The sequence below is a fragment of the Ammodytes marinus genome (assembly GCF_949987685.1).
Source record: "Ammodytes marinus genome assembly, chromosome: 18".
Lineage (NCBI taxonomy): Eukaryota > Metazoa > Chordata > Actinopteri > Uranoscopiformes > Ammodytidae > Ammodytes > Ammodytes marinus.
In genome coordinates, this window is record NC_137222.1 from 2,305,220 (window position 1) to 2,323,913 (window position 18,694).

Here is an 18,694-nt window from a genome sequence, read left to right on the forward strand (position 1 = left end):
TAAAATTCACAAAGGTTTTTCTGTGTGTGTGTGTGTGTGTGTGAGTTCATTGTTTGGAGAAAGGGGGAAGAAATATACAGAGGATATATCTAAAGTATGGCCATAGGTACTTAATGTGGTTTTGAATCTCAGGTTGCGTTCCGAATCGCATACTTTCTACTATATAGTATGGTAGAAAAAAGATTTAGGATGTCCCGATTCTTGTGGCCAGATTTAGGATGGTTAGAAGTACCCGGATGTCCTACTTCATGCGGTCAAGTTGTTAGTGTTGAAAACTGCATCCTATTTGGGCGATTCTGACCCACAATCCGGTGCGCACGTGAAGTGACGTCACATCGACGAAGCCTCCATATGAAAACAAACGGGGATGCGACGGATATAAAAGCAAGAGGCAAGATCAAGGCGCAATGTTATGATGAAATAAGAGAGTAAAGTATGTCCCAATAGTATGCCTACTGCATCCTAACTAGATTCTTTTTATCGTCGGATGTAGTATGTAGAATAGAAAAAAGAAAGAGTATGCGATTCGGAACGCAACCTCAGTGTTTGATAACCAATAGTTTGATTACAATAGCTTTATATATGAAACCAGGATTAATTTGCTATATCAGCTTTATTTTAATGGACTTTTAAATTAAGAGTTTTTACTGATATTCACCTTACAGCTGGTGTTACTAGTTACTTTGCAGATTAAGACTTTTAAAAACTATATTCTTTTAAATTAAGACACTTGCGAGATCGATTCTCAAAATTAATATTGTTTGTATTATTATGTGGTTGGAATGAGCTGGTAAAAGTGTTTTTTTTTTAAGACTGTAAGGGGTGTGTGTGTGTGTGTGTGTGTGTGTGTGTGTGTGTGTGTGTGTGTGTGTGTGTGTGTGTGTGTGTGTGTGTGTGTGTGTCTGCTGCAAGGTGAAAACATTAGTTAGCCAAACACATTAAATTACAAAAACACACACTCTTATTTTTCTTAGTATTTCTATTGGACTGTTCAGGAGTTTACAGTTCACATAAAAAACAGTGACATTTCACACCACGTCCAAAAAAAACGTAAAATAAACCATTTTTATAAGAGACGGACGGTGCCAGAAATAGTTACAGATATAAAACATTACACTGATAATTAGACACTTATAAAGTACACACAGTCTTTTACAAATGTGGAAATAACCTCCGTATACAATGTCAATCTTATGAACAACAGGGCAAGAAAAATAAAATGTAGGCCTAGTAGTACACGTAAAAAGCTATTTATTAAGTTTCATGGCACTGTGTACACATTTATCGGAAGGAATTATTTTAGCCTTTGATTTAGTATTTTACAAAGACTTCATTTTTTATTCATTATCGGTAAATAGTCACACAATGTGAAATACACTGTTACACTGACTGGGAGATCCAATATGATCCAAAATTGTGCTTAAGAACGAGACAAGTCAAATAAAAGTAGCTATTAAGGGCTAATTTAAAAGGAATATTTAGGACATTTTGGGGTAATACACTTCTTTTCTTGCAGATTAGACAACAAAATTGAGACCGCTCTCTTATCTGTACGCTAAAAACTAACAATTCGGACAGTTCGATAGAAAAAAGATTTTGAATTATATAGCAGAATCTGAGATATCGCATTCTTCATCCTTGTCAAAATCAGGAAAATACATTTCCCACAATGCAATTCAGCCAATAAGTGGATGTAGCTGTCTAGTGGCTAACCTACCTAGCATCTAGTCTCAATGATTGGTGTGTAAATTCCCTTTAAATACAGTATAAAACTTCAGCTACTATAGCCGGTAAATTTAGCTTAGCGTAAAGACTGAAAGCAGGGGGGAAAGCTAGCCATTCTTAAATTAACAATAGACGGATAAATAAAAAGATGCAGACATATCAAATCCTTCCTTGTCAAAGCATGGCAACTGAAAAACCCCATGAAAAAAATTAAATTGTTTAAATATAATAGCCATTAAACTACAGCTATTGGCTGTGGACTCATATTTAGCTCACAAACAAGAGAGTGGTATTTCTTATTCTCATTTTAATCTCAGCCAGAATATGATTATTTCCCCAAAAATATCCAACATTTTCTTCAGATGATAAAACCTTATTTAATTCCATTTTGATAAAAAAATCACTTTTGTTTAGAATCATAAAGATAAAGCGCCATTTGTTCTCCGGTGAATCTATAAAGTGGACAGTGCAAAATCTGTGTTAGGACGAGGCTTCGATAGTTTAATCTGGGCTAGTATTCTTTAACAAGAGGCCGGTGCATTTAAAAAAAAAGCCCATTCTATACTATATAACGTACAGTAATCTTATAGACTCTTAGTGTTAGCTTATCTCCTGTAGGAACGTCAATGCCGAGTTAACAATCTGAAAATAAATAACAAAAAAATCATTAATTTTTTTTTCCGACACATTTTTCAGTAAATATACAGCTCCGGAAAAAAAAATTAAGAGACCAGTCTGGATTTTTCTTAAATCTTCATCTCTACATAACTTATTGAAAATGCTCTTAAAGACAAAACAAGTATTGGAATTTTGGTAGAAATGTTGTCAGTAGTTTATAGTATAAAACCAAAATGTTCATTCTACTCAAACATAATGCCTATAAATAGTAAAACGAGAGACACTGAATATCTGGAGTGGTCTCTTAATTTTTTTCCAGAGCTGTATGTGTAATATAAAGGAATATTTAATATTTAAAATTTAAAAACACTTAAAAATGACTTGGCAGTGTCATTGTGTGTGATTGGTTTTCAGCTGTGCAGACTGAGGAATGTGTTCAGAAATGTGCTTCATTTTCCCTTCATTTTTAGACCTGTGCATAATTATGTTACAGTAAAAAAAATTCCGCTAAATAACATAAACAATCTTAATTATGTTAGAATAATTTCATATTTTTGCTAAATTACAAATAAAAAAAGTAATTTAAAGCTGGGGTCTGTGATTTCTGATTGGTCAAAGTTAACATGAACTGTACACTTTGACCAATCAGAGCGAGGCTCCGATTCTCTGTTCTTATCGGCTGTTGGGACTGTCCATTCACTTTGGCACGACTTTGTTGGTGTAGAGCGTGTCAGGGAGGGACCATAGGGGAGGGACCAAAAGAGAACAAGTGGAGCGGTTGAGGTATTTGGATTCAAATCTCTATCCCAACTGCCATTTTCTCCCCAAATCCTCCACCCCAGCTTTAAGCCTAATTTTTTTTTTTAGATATAAACTCAAATTGCAAAAAAAAAAACATCACGTATATAAAACAAGTGCAGAGGACGGATTCCTTTTTGTTATGAACATTAAATATTGCACCAGAGCAGCATATTTGGAGTGTAGAGAAAAACGGTATTAAGTTCAAGACAGTGGCTACCAGCAATATGCATAAATACAGTATAAAAATACAATATGGAAATATATGAATGGGGGGATTTTGTTTTTACAGGAGTGTAGGGCTGGATAGTGGCGGAGTAAAAGGTGAGTTGTGCTTAAAGGTGCAGTGCGTAAAATCGGAATGTTTAGCGGCATCTAGTAGTGAGATTCTAGATTGCAACGCTCCCTTGCTAACCCCTGTCCTTTGTGGAGAATTTACAGAAGCTACGGTGGCCTTCAAGGACAAGAAGCTATAGTTACTAAAGATGGCATCATCCACCACTGCCTCAAGTCTTTCCCACAATATCAAGTGATGAGTTGAAGATGTACCAAGTTATCTTGTTTCTATAGTACTTCTTCTTCTTGGTCTTCCAACAGGTGCATTTCCCCAGGACGCCCACTATATATAAAAACGTGTAAGGCCGTTAAGTTTGTCTGTTCTGTGCTACTGTAGAAACATGGCAGAACAACCTGATTTTTAAGCAATTATACACTAATTAAAACATATAATTCTGAATATTAAATTCCATTTCTACCAAGTCTGTCCTGAAAAAATGCCGATAAATTCTACACACGGCACCTTTAAGGGGAGTGGACATTTTAAATGCATGTGAAAAGTTGTGTGAATGCTTAGTATCCCTGGAACACCTTTTGAAGCAAGAAATCTACCTTAAAAGTTACTGTTTCACTGTTGTTGTTGTTGTTTACAGCAGCAGGGCCCACAGTTTGGTTCACAAACACATTCTAATCTTATACGTTTGGTTCCAGGTTCCTCAGAATAATTTAGTTTTGAATTTATGATGATAGAATTATTCCACACTAAGAATTACATGTAGAGAAAATATGTCTTCTAAACTAACTGCAGGCTCTGTGAATGTAAACAGACCCCCCCCCCCCCTGAAACTACACACTGCACCTTTAACGGGAAGTGGGAAATTTTAAATTTTAAATGCGACATGTTGAATGTTCTTTCTTCTAAAAGGTCTGATCATCATTGCAGGATTCTGTGGCGTGCCCGAATGCCTCACAGATGTCGCAGTGGGGCCGTGTATCAAAAAAAGTTCCCTCCTCTGAAACTGCACAGTGCACCTTTAAACCCTTCTGATTAGATTATTGTATAAATCTATTCAGTGAATTAAAGACTTGACTTGTAACTTGCTGCTGAAAACTACACACTGCACCTTTAACGGGAAGTGGGACATTTTTAAATGCATGTGAAAGTAAAAATTATTTTCTGTTCTTCTAAAAGGTCTGATCATCATTGCAGGCCTCTGTGGCGTGCCCAAAGGCCTCACAGATGTCACAGTAGGGCCTGTTACCCCCGGGCGTCCCGTGGTACGCTGTGTGGGGGACAGAGTCAGGGCTTTGGGCCTGCGTGGGACAGTCCTCTGTGTCGTGAAGGTCGAAGCAGTCGCAGATATCACAGAACAGACGCGGGGTGGATTTCTTCTCGCGCTTAGAGGAACCGTCAGTTAACCTGAGAAGAGAGAGAAGAGGGAAGCTCAATATACAGGTGAAACTCAAAATATTAGAATATCGTGCAAAAGTTTATTTATTTCAGTAATTCAACTTAAAAGGTGAAAATAATATGTTATATAGACTCCTTGATTACATGTAAAGTGTATACTTTTTTTAATATTATTATTATGGCTTACAGCTTATTTAAACCCCAAATTCAAAATCTAAAAAAATTTGAATATTACATAAAATCAATAAAAACCGGAGACAAGAGAGAGAAGAGAATACTGGGAGGTTTAATAAACATTGTGCTGCTGCCACACATACTCACACTACAGGGAACTAGTGTGACTTGAGAAAAATCCAGGTGTACTATGGGATCTTGAAACAATTTGGCCTATTGCATCAAACTGTACAATGATTTTGAACACTGACTGGTGTGCCTTGAGTTTTTGGCTTTTTCTTTGGTGTGCCTTGGCCAAAAAAAGCACAAAAAAAGCACTCTACTTAACAGGTTTCTAAGGACATAGTTTAAACCAGTGGTTCTCAATTATTTTCTGTCATGCCCCCCCTAGGGGACAGAAATTGTTTCGTGCCCCCCCCCCCCTATATTTATTTATTTATCTGTACAAAACCACTGTATGAGTTTCTGGCACGAGCATTCTGCATACAATCACCTTATTATCAAATTAGATAACAAAAATTAGCTGAGATAACTTCTGCAGCAAAAAAATTCAAAGTTCAGTTTATTAGCTCAATTTGTAACATTTAAACAAGACTGCTCAGTCTGTGTGAATCTCAGGACAGAGAAACAAGAGCAAATGATTCACTGAGGTTTGCATTTCATTCAAAACATTTTTAAACTGTAAACACAGTTACGGTGGTGTTTTTTTATTATTATAGGCCAATGGGCCTTCTGTGATGTGATAACCAATAATTAATTAATGTTATCATTAGTCTACTTGCTTGATTTATTTTGAAATAGCCTACAGAGACACTTGGAGACACATGTGGACATTTATTTACTGCAAATCGCGGCATTTCGCGCGGATATGACCATACCGCGCTTGCTAGCACTTAAACATTTTATTTAATTTTTTATTTTTTTGTCAGTTGGAAATCAAGTCAGCCCGCCCCCCCCCCCCCCCCCCCCCCCGCCCTGACAACTCACGGCGCCCCCCCAGGGGGTACTAGGGAACTCTGATTGACAACATGTCTTCAGTGTTGTGCGTTATGTGTCTCACCCGTCCGTGTTGTCGTTGCCGTTGAACTCAGACAGAGCGAGTTTCTTCAGTTTGATCTTCAGCTCTTCGTTCTTCCGCTGAAGATCAACTATCACACTGTTCAGGAAGTTGATCTGACGGAGACACACAGCGGGGAATTTAAATGTATTTTTCATTTTACCTTTATTTATACTAAAGAGATCAATTGAGGTGTGTGTGTGTGTGTGTGTGTGTGTGTGTGTGTGTGTGTGTGTGTGTGAGAGAGTGAGTGAGTGAGTGAGTGAGTGAGTGAGTGAGTGAGTGAGTGAGTGAGTGAGTGAGTGAGTGAGTGTGTGTGTGTGTGTGTGTGTGAGAGAGAGTGAGAGAGTGAGTGAGTGAGTGAGTGAGTGAGTGAGTGAGTGAGTGAGTGAGTGTGTGTGTGTGTGTGTGTGTGTGTGTGTGTGTGTGTGTGTGTGTGTGTGTGAGTGTGTGTGTGTGTGTGTGTGTGTGTGTGTGTGTTGTGTGAGAGAGTGACACTCTTCTGCAATGATGACGAGTCAAACAAATGCAAAGCAAAAACAACGATACTGCACACATTGTACAGGGCAAATACATCAAAAACTCAACAAGCTAATAAAGATACAAAACAATTTAACTGTGGCTAGCCTAGGCTGTGTATTAACACTAGATTTTGTTTTCAACACACAGACAGGTAGCAGGGTCGTGAGGAGATATTCACTGATTTTGACAACATAGAATTCTCCAGAATTGGTATAGAGCCAAACTGTTGTGACAGCAGCTCCATAGTTCAAATTCAAAATGGGCTTTATTGGCATGAACGTTTTAAAAAAAAAAACATTATTATTGCCAAGTTATAACTGTATCTCACCTGTCCCTCAGCAAACTCCTTCTCTTCCCTCAGCTGATCCACAGCTGCGTCGCCTGCAGAGATACAATCAGAGAAAAAACAAGGTTCACCAACAGATAAGGTGTTAAAGCTATAGTGCGTAACTTTTTTCCATATAAATAAATGTCGGTTACATTCAAGCCATCGCCAAATGAGTTGATTACAAAGTTGATAAAGCCTTATCAGCTCCACAAAACTCTCTCTGTATTTCTCAGTGTGGCAGCGTTTACAAACTGGTGTTGCAATCCCTGCATTCCAAATCACATACTCTTTCTTTTTACTACACTACATACTAAAGTACAGAAGAGTTTTAGGGCCACAGGAGAGAAAAAGAAAAATCAGAAAAGGAAGATTTTTTTTCATTATTGCGAGAAACGTCAAGAATAAAGACTAATACTCCAAAATGCCATTGGAGTTAGTGGGGCATTTATGTATTTTCAGCATACTACAATTGACCTGCATGCATTGGGACATCCTAAATCTTTTTCTGGCGTACTAAATAGCAGATAGTTTGGGGATTGGAACGCAGGGACAATAATATTTACCTGAAGGCGGGGCGTCCCTGTCCTCTCCCTCCGTGTTTCCCATGAGCCTTTGCTCCAGATTGAGCACGCGGCTCTGCAGTTGAGATTTGTCTCTTTCCAGCGTCTCCACCACCGACTGTAGCGTCTTGGCAACGGCGTTCTCCCCTCGCAGCACCGCGATCTGTAGCGACGGACGAAAAAATACACGTCAATAATGATCAATCAATTCCATTTAAGTGGGCTTTTTTGGCATGGAAAAGTTAACCTAACGTTGCCAAAGTAATTGAGCAATATAAAACAAAAATAAAGCAAAAAAAATCAATCCTACTAAAAAGATTTACATTCAGGAGAATTTAATATATGCGCTTACAGTACAACTATAAATTAACACAACACTGCATGTCTTTTTATTTTTTAGGGAAGAATTTGCGCGCGTGTGTGTGTGTGTGTGTGTGTGTGTGTGTGTGTGTGTGTGTGTGTGTCTGAGTAAAAATAAATATATAAAATAAAAAATACATTTAAAAAGAGACGTAAAGGATAAAAAATAAAAAGAATAACATTTCTGAAGCAGCTCAGAAGTTTTTACAAAAATTATGAAATTTTAAATCCCGTGCCCCTACCTCATTCCTGAGCGTTTCCAGCTCTCTGTCTTTGTCTGATATTAAGGCCGCGGTGGATTTATTGAAGTTTATTTCTCCGTCTGCGTCCTGATTGGATATCGTTTCTCTGCAGAGGGAAAATGGAAAAATTAGTAAGCGCCGATCTTTCAAATCAAATCAAATCAGTTTTATTTGTATAGCCCAAAATCACAAATACATTTGTCTCAGTGGGCTTTACATTTCATACAATATGATACAATATGACACCCTGCCCTTACACCCTTAGCTCGGCTGAGAAAAAACTCCCAGTAAAAACCCTTTACCGGGATTAAAAAAAAAAATTGGAGAAATCTCAGGGAGAGTCGAAAAAGTAAGGGATCCCTCTCCCAGGACGGACATACTGCAATAGATGTCATAAGTAGAGAAAATCACGAAGGAATTTGATCATTGACCAGGTGATTACATGGTAATACTAAAGTAAGTACTGTTGATCACAATAGTCTTTCAACTGTGTCCTTCTTTTATCTGACACAATTTAAAATGCAAAGAGTGACACAGAAAATGCCATTAGCTGACATTTGTACATTAGCGCGTGATAAAAAAACTATTTGGAAACTGAAATACAAAGGCGACATATGTGTTCAGTTACTCACCTCGTCTTCATGTCTGTCTTCTGACTGATGTGGTCCTCGTTGTTCTAGGAGCAAGACACACACACACACGCACACGCACACGCACACGCACACACACACACACACACACACACACACACACACACACACACACACACACACACACACACACACACACACACACACACACACACAGAGGCATTTAAAATAGAAGCTAAACCCGTCTGAGCTTTAAGAGTCACAGTGGGGAGTAAAGCCTTCCTATGCCAGATACCATTAATCAGACCTTCCTTTCTAACTTAAGGAGGCCTGGTCTATAATAAGACGACAGCTATCCATGACATAATAATATTGTATAAAGAATATATGATGTAATATACAGCTCCGGAAAACATTAAGAGGGCACTCCAAATGTTCAGTGTCTCTATTTCAGTGTTTTACTATTTAGAGCAGGGGTGTCCAAACTACGGCCCGCGGGCCGCTTTTTATTGGCCCGCGGCCGATTTTAAAAATATAATGTAATATGGCCCTTTGAAAAAAAAATATATATAATTTTTTTTTTTTTTTGCATTTCCTAGTTAACCCACTAGTGCAGGGGTGTCAAACTGATTGATTGGCCCATGGCACATTTTAAAAATATAATATAATATGGCCCTTTTAATTTTTAAATATTTTTTTATAAATGCACTCATTATATTACAGAGAAATATGTCCCATAAAAGAAAAAGAGCACCAAGCCCATCCCAGAGGACCCTGCATAATATTTTATTTTAAAGGGACACTGTGTAACATTTTAAGTAATTTATTAGCTAAAATCAATGTCCTCATTCATAAATATGTCCTCAATGGTGTAAAATCACCTCTGCCAATAATCTGAATTATCCTCCTGAGCGGAGAATTACAAATATTAATACTACATTTTGTACATTTGACAGGCAGGTCTTATGGAGGAATCCATGTTTTTGGAATGTCATCAGGTGCATTGTTTAAAATGTAGAATTGTTCTTGTCCTTGAAGGCCACTGTAGCTTCTGTTATTATTCAAAAGGGTTGGGGTTACCCAGGGAGCGTTGCATTCTAGAACTTTCTTGATGATGTCATATTACACACTGCCCCTTTAAATTAATATTATTATGGAAAATCCATGTGTCCTTCTCCAATAGCTTCTAATTCATCTGACACAGTTTCTCCATTTTTTTCATACAAAATTCTTCAGCTTTAGCCTCTTAATTTCCCTCTCAAAGTGCACCAGATTCATTCATTTCACTTTAAAAACTTTAAAAAAAATCCCGGGGGGGCATACCCCCGGACCTCCCTTGGAGGGGCGGGATCTCCGCTGGCTACTATTTTCACCCAGCTGGACATTGGACGCAAAAGCAGAAAACACTGGGTGTATCGATGGCATTTAACAAGAGGGGGAATGTGTCTGTTTAATGTGCAAGTAAAGTGTTGCCGTGAAGAAGGATTACAATTTACGAAGACAGTATGAAACTAAACATCAGAGCAGCTACATGTCCTGATAAATGTGTTATTTTTGCAAAGTGGCCCAGCCCTTCGTAGATTTTTCTGTATGTGGCCCTCAGTGAAAAAAGTTTGGACACCCCTGATTTAGAGGCATATGTTTGAGTAGAATGAACATTTTGGTTTTATAATATAAACTACTGACAACATTCCTACCAAATTCAAAATAAAAACATTGTCATTTAGAGCATTTTAAATAAGTAATGTAGAGATAAAGATTTAAGAAAAATCCAGACTGGTCTCTTATTTTTTCCAGGGCTGTATATGATGTATATTAGTAACTAAATATATTAGTATATAACTAAACCAGGTCTGGTCTATAATAAGATGACAGCTATCCATTACATAATAATATAATATATAGGATAAATTATGCAATAGATATGATATAATAAGTATACAGCTCCGGAAAAAATTAAGAGACCAGTCTGGATTTTTCTTAAATCTTCATCATCTCTACATTACTTATTGAAAATGCTCTAAATGACAAAAAATGTATTTGAATTTGGTAGAAATGTTGTCAGTAGTTTATAGTATAAAACCAAAATGTTCATTCTACTCAAACATATGCCTATAAATAGTAAAACGAGAGACACTGAACATTTGGAGTGGTCTCTTAATTTTTCCCAGAGCTGAATATAGCTTACCTCCTCAAGATGCTGTGACTTGTGTGATGCCAGTTTCAGCTTCTCACTGTGAAGGAGAAAGAAAGAAAAAGGAAATGTGACGTCAATAAACACACAAATATATGTATATACAGTATGAATATAAAACAATTTAAAGCTCTAGTGTGTAACTTCTGTCTGCCCCCATGAGGAATTCTGAGTAATTACAACAACACTGTCGGTGCATCTACATGAGGTAAAGCCTTCAGTGATGGCACATGGATTTTATACCTTCTGCTGTACCTCCAGGTTTTTTTTTCTTAGCAGTAGAATCAACAACTGAAACATTTCTTGGGCTCTTCTTGGGGATTTTTCTGAGCTCCTGCACCAGTTGTGTGAACTCGTTTGGCGATCGCTTGAATGTCACCCACATTCATTTATAGGAGATTATTACGCACTATAGCTTTAAAATATATTCTAGTCAGTTTATTCTTTGTTTGCATTTTAAAAGCACAAACTGATTTTTGACTTGTATGATACAAGTCTCTGGAGTGCAGGGTCGGAGGTTCGATCCCCCGTCTCCCCGCCACATGTCGAAGTGTCCCTGAGCAAGACACTGAACCCCAAATTGCTCCCGATGGTTCAGAGAGCGCCTTGCATGGCAGCTTCTACCATCGGTGTATGAGTGTGTGTATGAATGGGTGAATGTGGTAAGATATGTAAAGCGCTTTGGGGCTGAGAAAATCGGCTAGAAAGCGCTATATAAGTCAAGTCCATTTACCATTTACCAAGTCCAAAATCCGTTTGCACGATTGGAGTTGATTCCACTGTCTTTATGCGCTGTGTTTCTACCAATATAATCTACAGACTAATTCTCATGGACAGAAAGCCCATCTGTCCGTGTGTGTGTGTGTGTGTGTGTGTGTGTGTGTGCGTGCGTGCGTGTGTGCGTGTGTGTGTGTGTGTATCGTCCTATTTTAAACATCTTAAAGGATTTAACATCTGGAGCAACACACACACACACACACACACACACACACACACACACACACACACACACACACACACACACACACACACACACACACACACACACACACACACACACACACACACACACACACACACACACACACACACACACACACACACACACACACACACACACACACAGCGGTTTATAACACAGTTTGCAAAGCTAAGATACACACACTGAAAATACACTGATACTGTGTAATGTGAGCACATACAGTAATCTTATCCTAGGTCAAGATGTACTGTGATTTTAGACTGTGTGTGTGTGTGTGTGTGTGTGTGTGTGTGTGTGTGTGTGTGTGCGTGAGTGTGTGTGTGCATGCTTGTGCGTGTGTGTGTTTATGTGCGTGCGTGGCTTTGTGTGCGTGCGTGTGTGTGTGTGTGTGCGTGTGTGTGTGTGTGTGTGCATGCTTGTGCGTGCGTGCGTGTGTGTGTGTGTGTGTGCGTGCGTGGCTTTGTGTGTGCTTGTGTGTTTATGTGTTTATGTGTGCGTGTGTGTGTGTTGTGTTGTGTTGTCTGGGAATTTTTAAACATGTATATTTTTAGATGCTTGGAACCAAAGGATCTGAGCGTATAAATTGAAATTAGCTCCGTGTGGGTCATTCTGGGGATTAGTGTCGGAGAGAGAAGGATCTCTGATGTGATGTGTGACTGATATCATCCCTAAAGTCAAAGGCACCATCTGGGTGAGAGCGTTTAGCTGTTCGCTGTATAATTACATTTTGACACGGTTGTATAGCTTCAAATGCTCTCTCTCTGTCTCTCTCTCCCTCTCTCTCTCTGTCTTCCTCTCTGTCTGTCTGTCTGTCTGTCTGTCTGTCCCTCCCTCTCCCTCTCTATCTCTCCCTCGCTCTCTCTCCCTCCCTCGCTCTCTCTCTCTCTGTCTCTCTCTCTCTATCTCTGTCTGTCTGTCTGTCTCTTTATCTCCCTCTCTATCTCTCTCGCTCTCTCGCTCTCTCTCTCTCTGTCTGTCTGTCTCTCTCTCCCTGTCTCTCTCTCCCTTGCTCTTTCTCTCTCTCCCTCGCTCTTTCTCTCTCTCTCCCTCTCTATCTTTGTCTGTCTGTCTCTCTCTCCCTCTCTATCTCTCCCTCTATCTCTCCCTCGCCTTTTCTCTCTCCGTCTCTCTCCCTCTCTCTCTCTCCATCTCTCTCACACACACACACACACACACACACACACACACACACACACACACACACACACACACACACACACACACACACACACACACACACACACACACACACACACACACACACACAGGGTAGAAGGCTGAATAGCAGATTCTGTACATGAAACTCTCTCCTCGTGAAATCACCTCATGAATCATTTACGATCTATTATTGTTTTTCATGTCTCAGAACTTCCACGCAGCTAAACACATGGAAAGAGTATACAGTAGAAATGTTGGAAAAATCTTCAATTATTCTATTTTATTTTATTTATTATTATTATTATTATTATTATTATTATTATTATTATTATTATTATTATTATTATTATTATTATTATTATAAATAGTTTATGTATTTTGTTCTCCGATTTATTTAGATTTATTTAAATTATTAATTTATTAATATTATAATATTTTAATTATTTATAGGGGAAGGTGGGGTGATTTGTGCAACTTTTTACTCAAAGTGATTTTAAAGTGAGGCCTTGACAGTTATGTCTCCAACTCAAATATGTACATATATTTCAGGATGTTGTGCATCCCTGGCAATAAAAACTTTGGATCTGGAATAAACTGTTTAAGAAATATAGCTTTCGGAAAAAAAGTTGTCTTGTCGCACAAATCACCCCACGTAGTGGGGTGATTTGTGCGTCATTGTGTCACAATGACAAAGTCACCATCATCATCTTTCTGGCCATCTGAACTCTCATCAGTGGTGTCGTTAAGTGGAATTGAGATGTCACCCTCTTCTGAGCTACTGTAGACAATCACTTTCTTTTGGTGACCAGCGTATACAGCCATGCCACTGGCACAACTCTCAGAAATGTACTTTGCACTAGTTGCTCCGTGCTTGTGGAACCAACTGCCACCTGACAAATGTGATTCCCCCTACATTTCTGCCTTTAAATCAAGGCTCAAAACCCATATGTACACCCTGGTGTTTCCTCCCCATTAACCTCTGCACTACTTACTTACCTCTGCACTACTATCTGTGTTTATGTGGATGTATGGGCTTTACGTCTTTTATTTTGGTTATTGTTATTTTACCTTCATTGTTTACCTACTGAATGCACTATGTACAGCACTTTGGACAGTGCAAACTGTCATAAATGTGCTTTTATAAATACATTTTACTTACTTACTTACTTATAACTCACCCAGGCCCTTGCGCACAAATCACCCCATCCCCAGAATTTTGGATAATAGGCATGATGCAGCAATTTAGGGTTGACATTGTGCTAACTATATAGACTCAAAGTATAGCATACCAAAGCACTAAAACATGTGTCAAATGTTTTCAAACGTGTCTATAATTGTTCAGACACAATAATCAAAAAACCTTGATCATGGAAATTTTACTTTGAAAGGCAAAACACAGTTTTTTGAGCTTAAATGTGCTTATATCTTATTCCTTGTGTCTCCCTTCTTCACAGGATGAGTCAAATGGATGGCTCTTCTTAAATATGTGGTCACATTTCCAATTTCTTCCACGGTTTTCTAGAAACAAGGGGTTTTGCAACTTCCAAAATGCACAAATCACCCCACCTTCCCCTATATATAGGCCTATATATATATATTTTTTTTAACTTATTTTAGTAGGAGCCAATCAGGATTTGACTTCGAGTTGCACCAAAAACAATATACAGTGTAGAGCTGTTTCTCTCTGACAAAAGACACATTGATTCAAAACACACACACACACACACACACACACACACTGGGACAGACACACACACACACACACACACACACACACACACACACACTGGAACACACACACACACACACACACACAGACACACTGGGACAGACACAGACACACACACACACACACACACACACACACACACACACACACACACACACACACTGGTACAAACACAAACACACTGGTACAAACACACACACACACACACACACACACACACACACACACACACACACACACACACACACACACACACACACAGTGATGTCATGTTGGAGCCAGGCGGTCCAAGGAGGAGAGATGCAGCGGTTACATAACATCGGAAGGGAAGGAGGAAAAACAATGTTGTGACAAACACAGACAGTACAAACAGCTGTTTAACTGCCAAGATGTACACACACACACACACACACACACACACACACACACACACACACACACACACACACCTATACATATACAGTGATTTTTTATAATGTTTATTATTACTTTTTTATTGGACACTTTTTCTCATCCTAATGCTGTTTTTTTTTTTTTTTTTTTATTATTTTTTTTTTTTTTTACTGACTTACTGACTGATCTGCTGTCTATCTCAATGATATGATATATATATTAAATAAAGCTTGAATGAATGAATGAATGAATGAATGAATGAATGTGGTTTTTAGGATGAAAAGGCATTTTTTGTTGACGATTTTCTGTTCTCCCTCTGCTGTTATTAATAATGACTGTATCATTTCAGCCAATCAGAAAGAAGTACAGCTGTGACATCACAGCCCCGGGGAGGTGTGGCAGGATGATGTAAGCACAACACATACCTCCACATGTACACACACACACACACACAGTCACAATCATACACACACACACACACACACACACACACACACACAATCATACACACACACAATCATACACACACACACACACACAATCAATCATACACAGTCGCAAGCATACACACACACATAAACAAACACACACATGACATGCACAAGCAAATACGTACACACACGAATGCACACACACACACTGTGAAACACACACACATAAACATAAACACGCACACACACACTGTGAAACACACACACATACTGGGACACACACACACATACTGGGACACACACACGCAGGCATGCATGCACGCACGCACAAACATACACACATGCAGGCAGGCACAAGCACACTTATGCACAAGCAGACGCACACACACAGACACACACACACACACACACACACACACACACTCTATAAATAGCCCCTGACTTCAGGCTGGGGATACGAACACAAACACAAACACAACACAGTCACGTTAACGACTCTGCGTCAAAATCTGTTCAGGCTAGATTTACAATTTTAATTAATGTGTTGTCAGAAATCCTACAGTCACATTTTGCTTCATCATGTTTCATCTTATGTGGGGATGGGAGGATATATAAGATTTTAGCCCAAATCTTAAAGCTGGGGTGGAGGATTTGGGGAGAAAATGGCAGTTGGGATAGAGATTCGAATCCAAATACCTCAACCGCTCCACTTGTTCTCTTTGGTCCCTCCCCTATGGTCCCTCCCTGACACGCTCTACACCAACAAAGTCGGTGCCAAAGTGAATGGACAGTCCCAACAGCCAATAAGAACAGAGAGTCGGAGCCTCGCTCTGATTAGTCAAAGTGTACAGCTCATGTTAACTTTGACCAATCAGAAATCATATACCCCAGCTTTAATGCGTCACGTCAAACACCATAGAGGTACATGTTGGGTTATGCACAAAGGCACACCTTCTTGGATTTGCACCATTCCGTTTTATTTTATTTTAGCTTACATTTGTTGTTTAACCTAGTTTCTTGCTCTTCTATTTTCCTTGTAAATTCTATATTCTGTATTGTTGCTGCTTCTTTTTTTCTCATTTACTTGTATATTGTATATTTTCATGTTTCTTTCTTGGCATTCAGTCTGTGAAAAAACAAAAGGACGAATTTCACTGTATGACTGAGAACATGTTTCTTATTGTGGCATATGACAATACACACTTTGAATCTTGTGATCACATTGAGTGTCTTTTTGAACAAGCAGAAACCGGGCATGTCAAACGCACTAAAACCAAAGTGCATTCATTGTAGTCAATAAACTGTATTGATTTTACTCTGCTCGGTGTAGTGATGTCGTAGTAAAGCTAGGTCGACCATGCTTGGTAACAATTAAGCCTTACAGAGTAGCTGCCAGACCAACACAAACGATAGACGAAATAGACGTAGAGTAGAGTAGATGTAGAATAGAGTAGATGTAGAGTAAAAGTAGAGTAGAGTAAATATGATTTAGGCAATTATGCGATGAGGCTAACGATATTCAGTAGGTGTAAATAACGAAATTGCCAAACACAAATTGAGGTCATGACCCAAGCGTTTTAAAAAATAACTAAGTTTCACATGTAAACATTCATACACGTAAATTGGCAAATTCAATATAAAGTTGCTCCGAGGAACTTTTTAAATATTTCTGAAACAGTCAAGTTTTTCCTCTGGTGATCATGAATCACACGTTACCGCAAACAAGTGTAAAAGAAAGCTATCTTTATATAGTTTTTCTTAATGCCTTTGTCATGGCTGGGTACATACGCTCACCCAGAAACAATAGCTGGCGTAGTAAAAAAACACTACCGCTTTTGTCCAAAGGGGGCGCTAGGATTAACAAACACTCAAAGTTCCTCGGAGCACCTTTAACATTTGAATTAGAAATATTAATATGTTGTTGTATGTTGTTGTTTTTCCAACTGATATTACCATGACTATTGTGCATTGTATTCCACTCCCCCATAACATCCATTATCACATAATAACATTCCTCACACTAATAACGGTCTTTACATGACAATTTAAACCTTATTTACCAGTTAAAGCATCTCCCGGGAGAGTCACAAACTCATTTATATATATATAATAACACCTTATTAACAAGTTTAACATTTCACTGTGTTTTACATGTTCATATAAACCCAGTCCAGGTTTTGCACAGTCATTTATTTGTGCTGAATGAGAGAACTGACTGGAATTTTTAATTGGCTGATAGATTGACCCCCACGGGAAACGTTTGCAGCATTAAACACACACACACACATGAACGCACGCACACACCCACGCATGCACACACACACACACACACACACACACACACACACGCACGGATGCCAAATGTGCACACAACCACATACCTCCATGCACGCTCGCACGCACACACACGCGCACACACACACCACACATGCATGCACACACACAGTCACACGCGCACACGCACACACACGCGCACACACACACACACACACACACACACACACGCACAGACACAGACACAGACACACACACACACACACACACACACACACACACACGCACACGCACACGCACACACACACACACGCAGACACCCATGCACGCACACACACACACACACACACACACACACACACACACACGCAGACACCCATGCACGCACACACACACACACACACACACCACACACACACACATGCACACACACAAGTAAAACTAGTACTTACTGTGGGTCGCACAAACTTGAGGTCATGACACGAGCGTTTAAAATAACCTAAGTTTTACCTGTCAACATTAATACAGGTAAATTGGAGTTTTTATTTGTATAAATAGCTATGTTTTCAGTGATCTAGGTTCTCTGTTTTCCACTGTTTTCACGTAGACAATATGCCAGTAGTACTGTAGGTCGCATAGACGGTACACACTTTCATTTGGAGCTGATTTGCTGACATCATGGTTTCCTTTTACTGTTGTTTGTGCTTGTATATTTGTTTGTGTATTTTATCCATTTGATTTTAAACTGTAAAGCATTGTACAGTAAGTAAGTATAAATACATGTTTTTTTGGGGGATCTTTGTGGATATTTGGATAACACACAACTGAAAAAGTGAACACACAAACAACAGACAAACCAACATGGCGTATAC

The 18,694-nt window shown here is 38.9% G+C and overlaps 1 protein-coding gene across 1 annotated transcript in view; it reads right to left on the reverse strand.

Annotated features, from left to right (window-relative positions):
- Nucleotides 1-4,225: 4,225 nt before the first annotated feature.
- Nucleotides 4,226-18,694, reverse strand: part of clip1b (CAP-GLY domain containing linker protein 1b) — a 43,660-nt gene continuing 29,191 nt past the window's right edge. The window contains exons 16-22 of the mRNA XM_080046879.1: nucleotides 10,850-10,895; nucleotides 8,704-8,747; nucleotides 8,072-8,177; nucleotides 7,473-7,632; nucleotides 6,910-6,962; nucleotides 6,063-6,175; nucleotides 4,226-4,837 (exon numbers count right to left, since the gene is read on the reverse strand). Coding sequence (XP_079903005.1) covers nucleotides 4,603-4,837; nucleotides 6,063-6,175; nucleotides 6,910-6,962; nucleotides 7,473-7,632; nucleotides 8,072-8,177; nucleotides 8,704-8,747; nucleotides 10,850-10,895 — 757 coding nt within the window. The 3' untranslated portion in view covers nucleotides 4,226-4,602. The remainder of the gene's footprint in view (nucleotides 4,838-6,062; nucleotides 6,176-6,909; nucleotides 6,963-7,472; nucleotides 7,633-8,071; nucleotides 8,178-8,703; nucleotides 8,748-10,849; nucleotides 10,896-18,694) is intronic.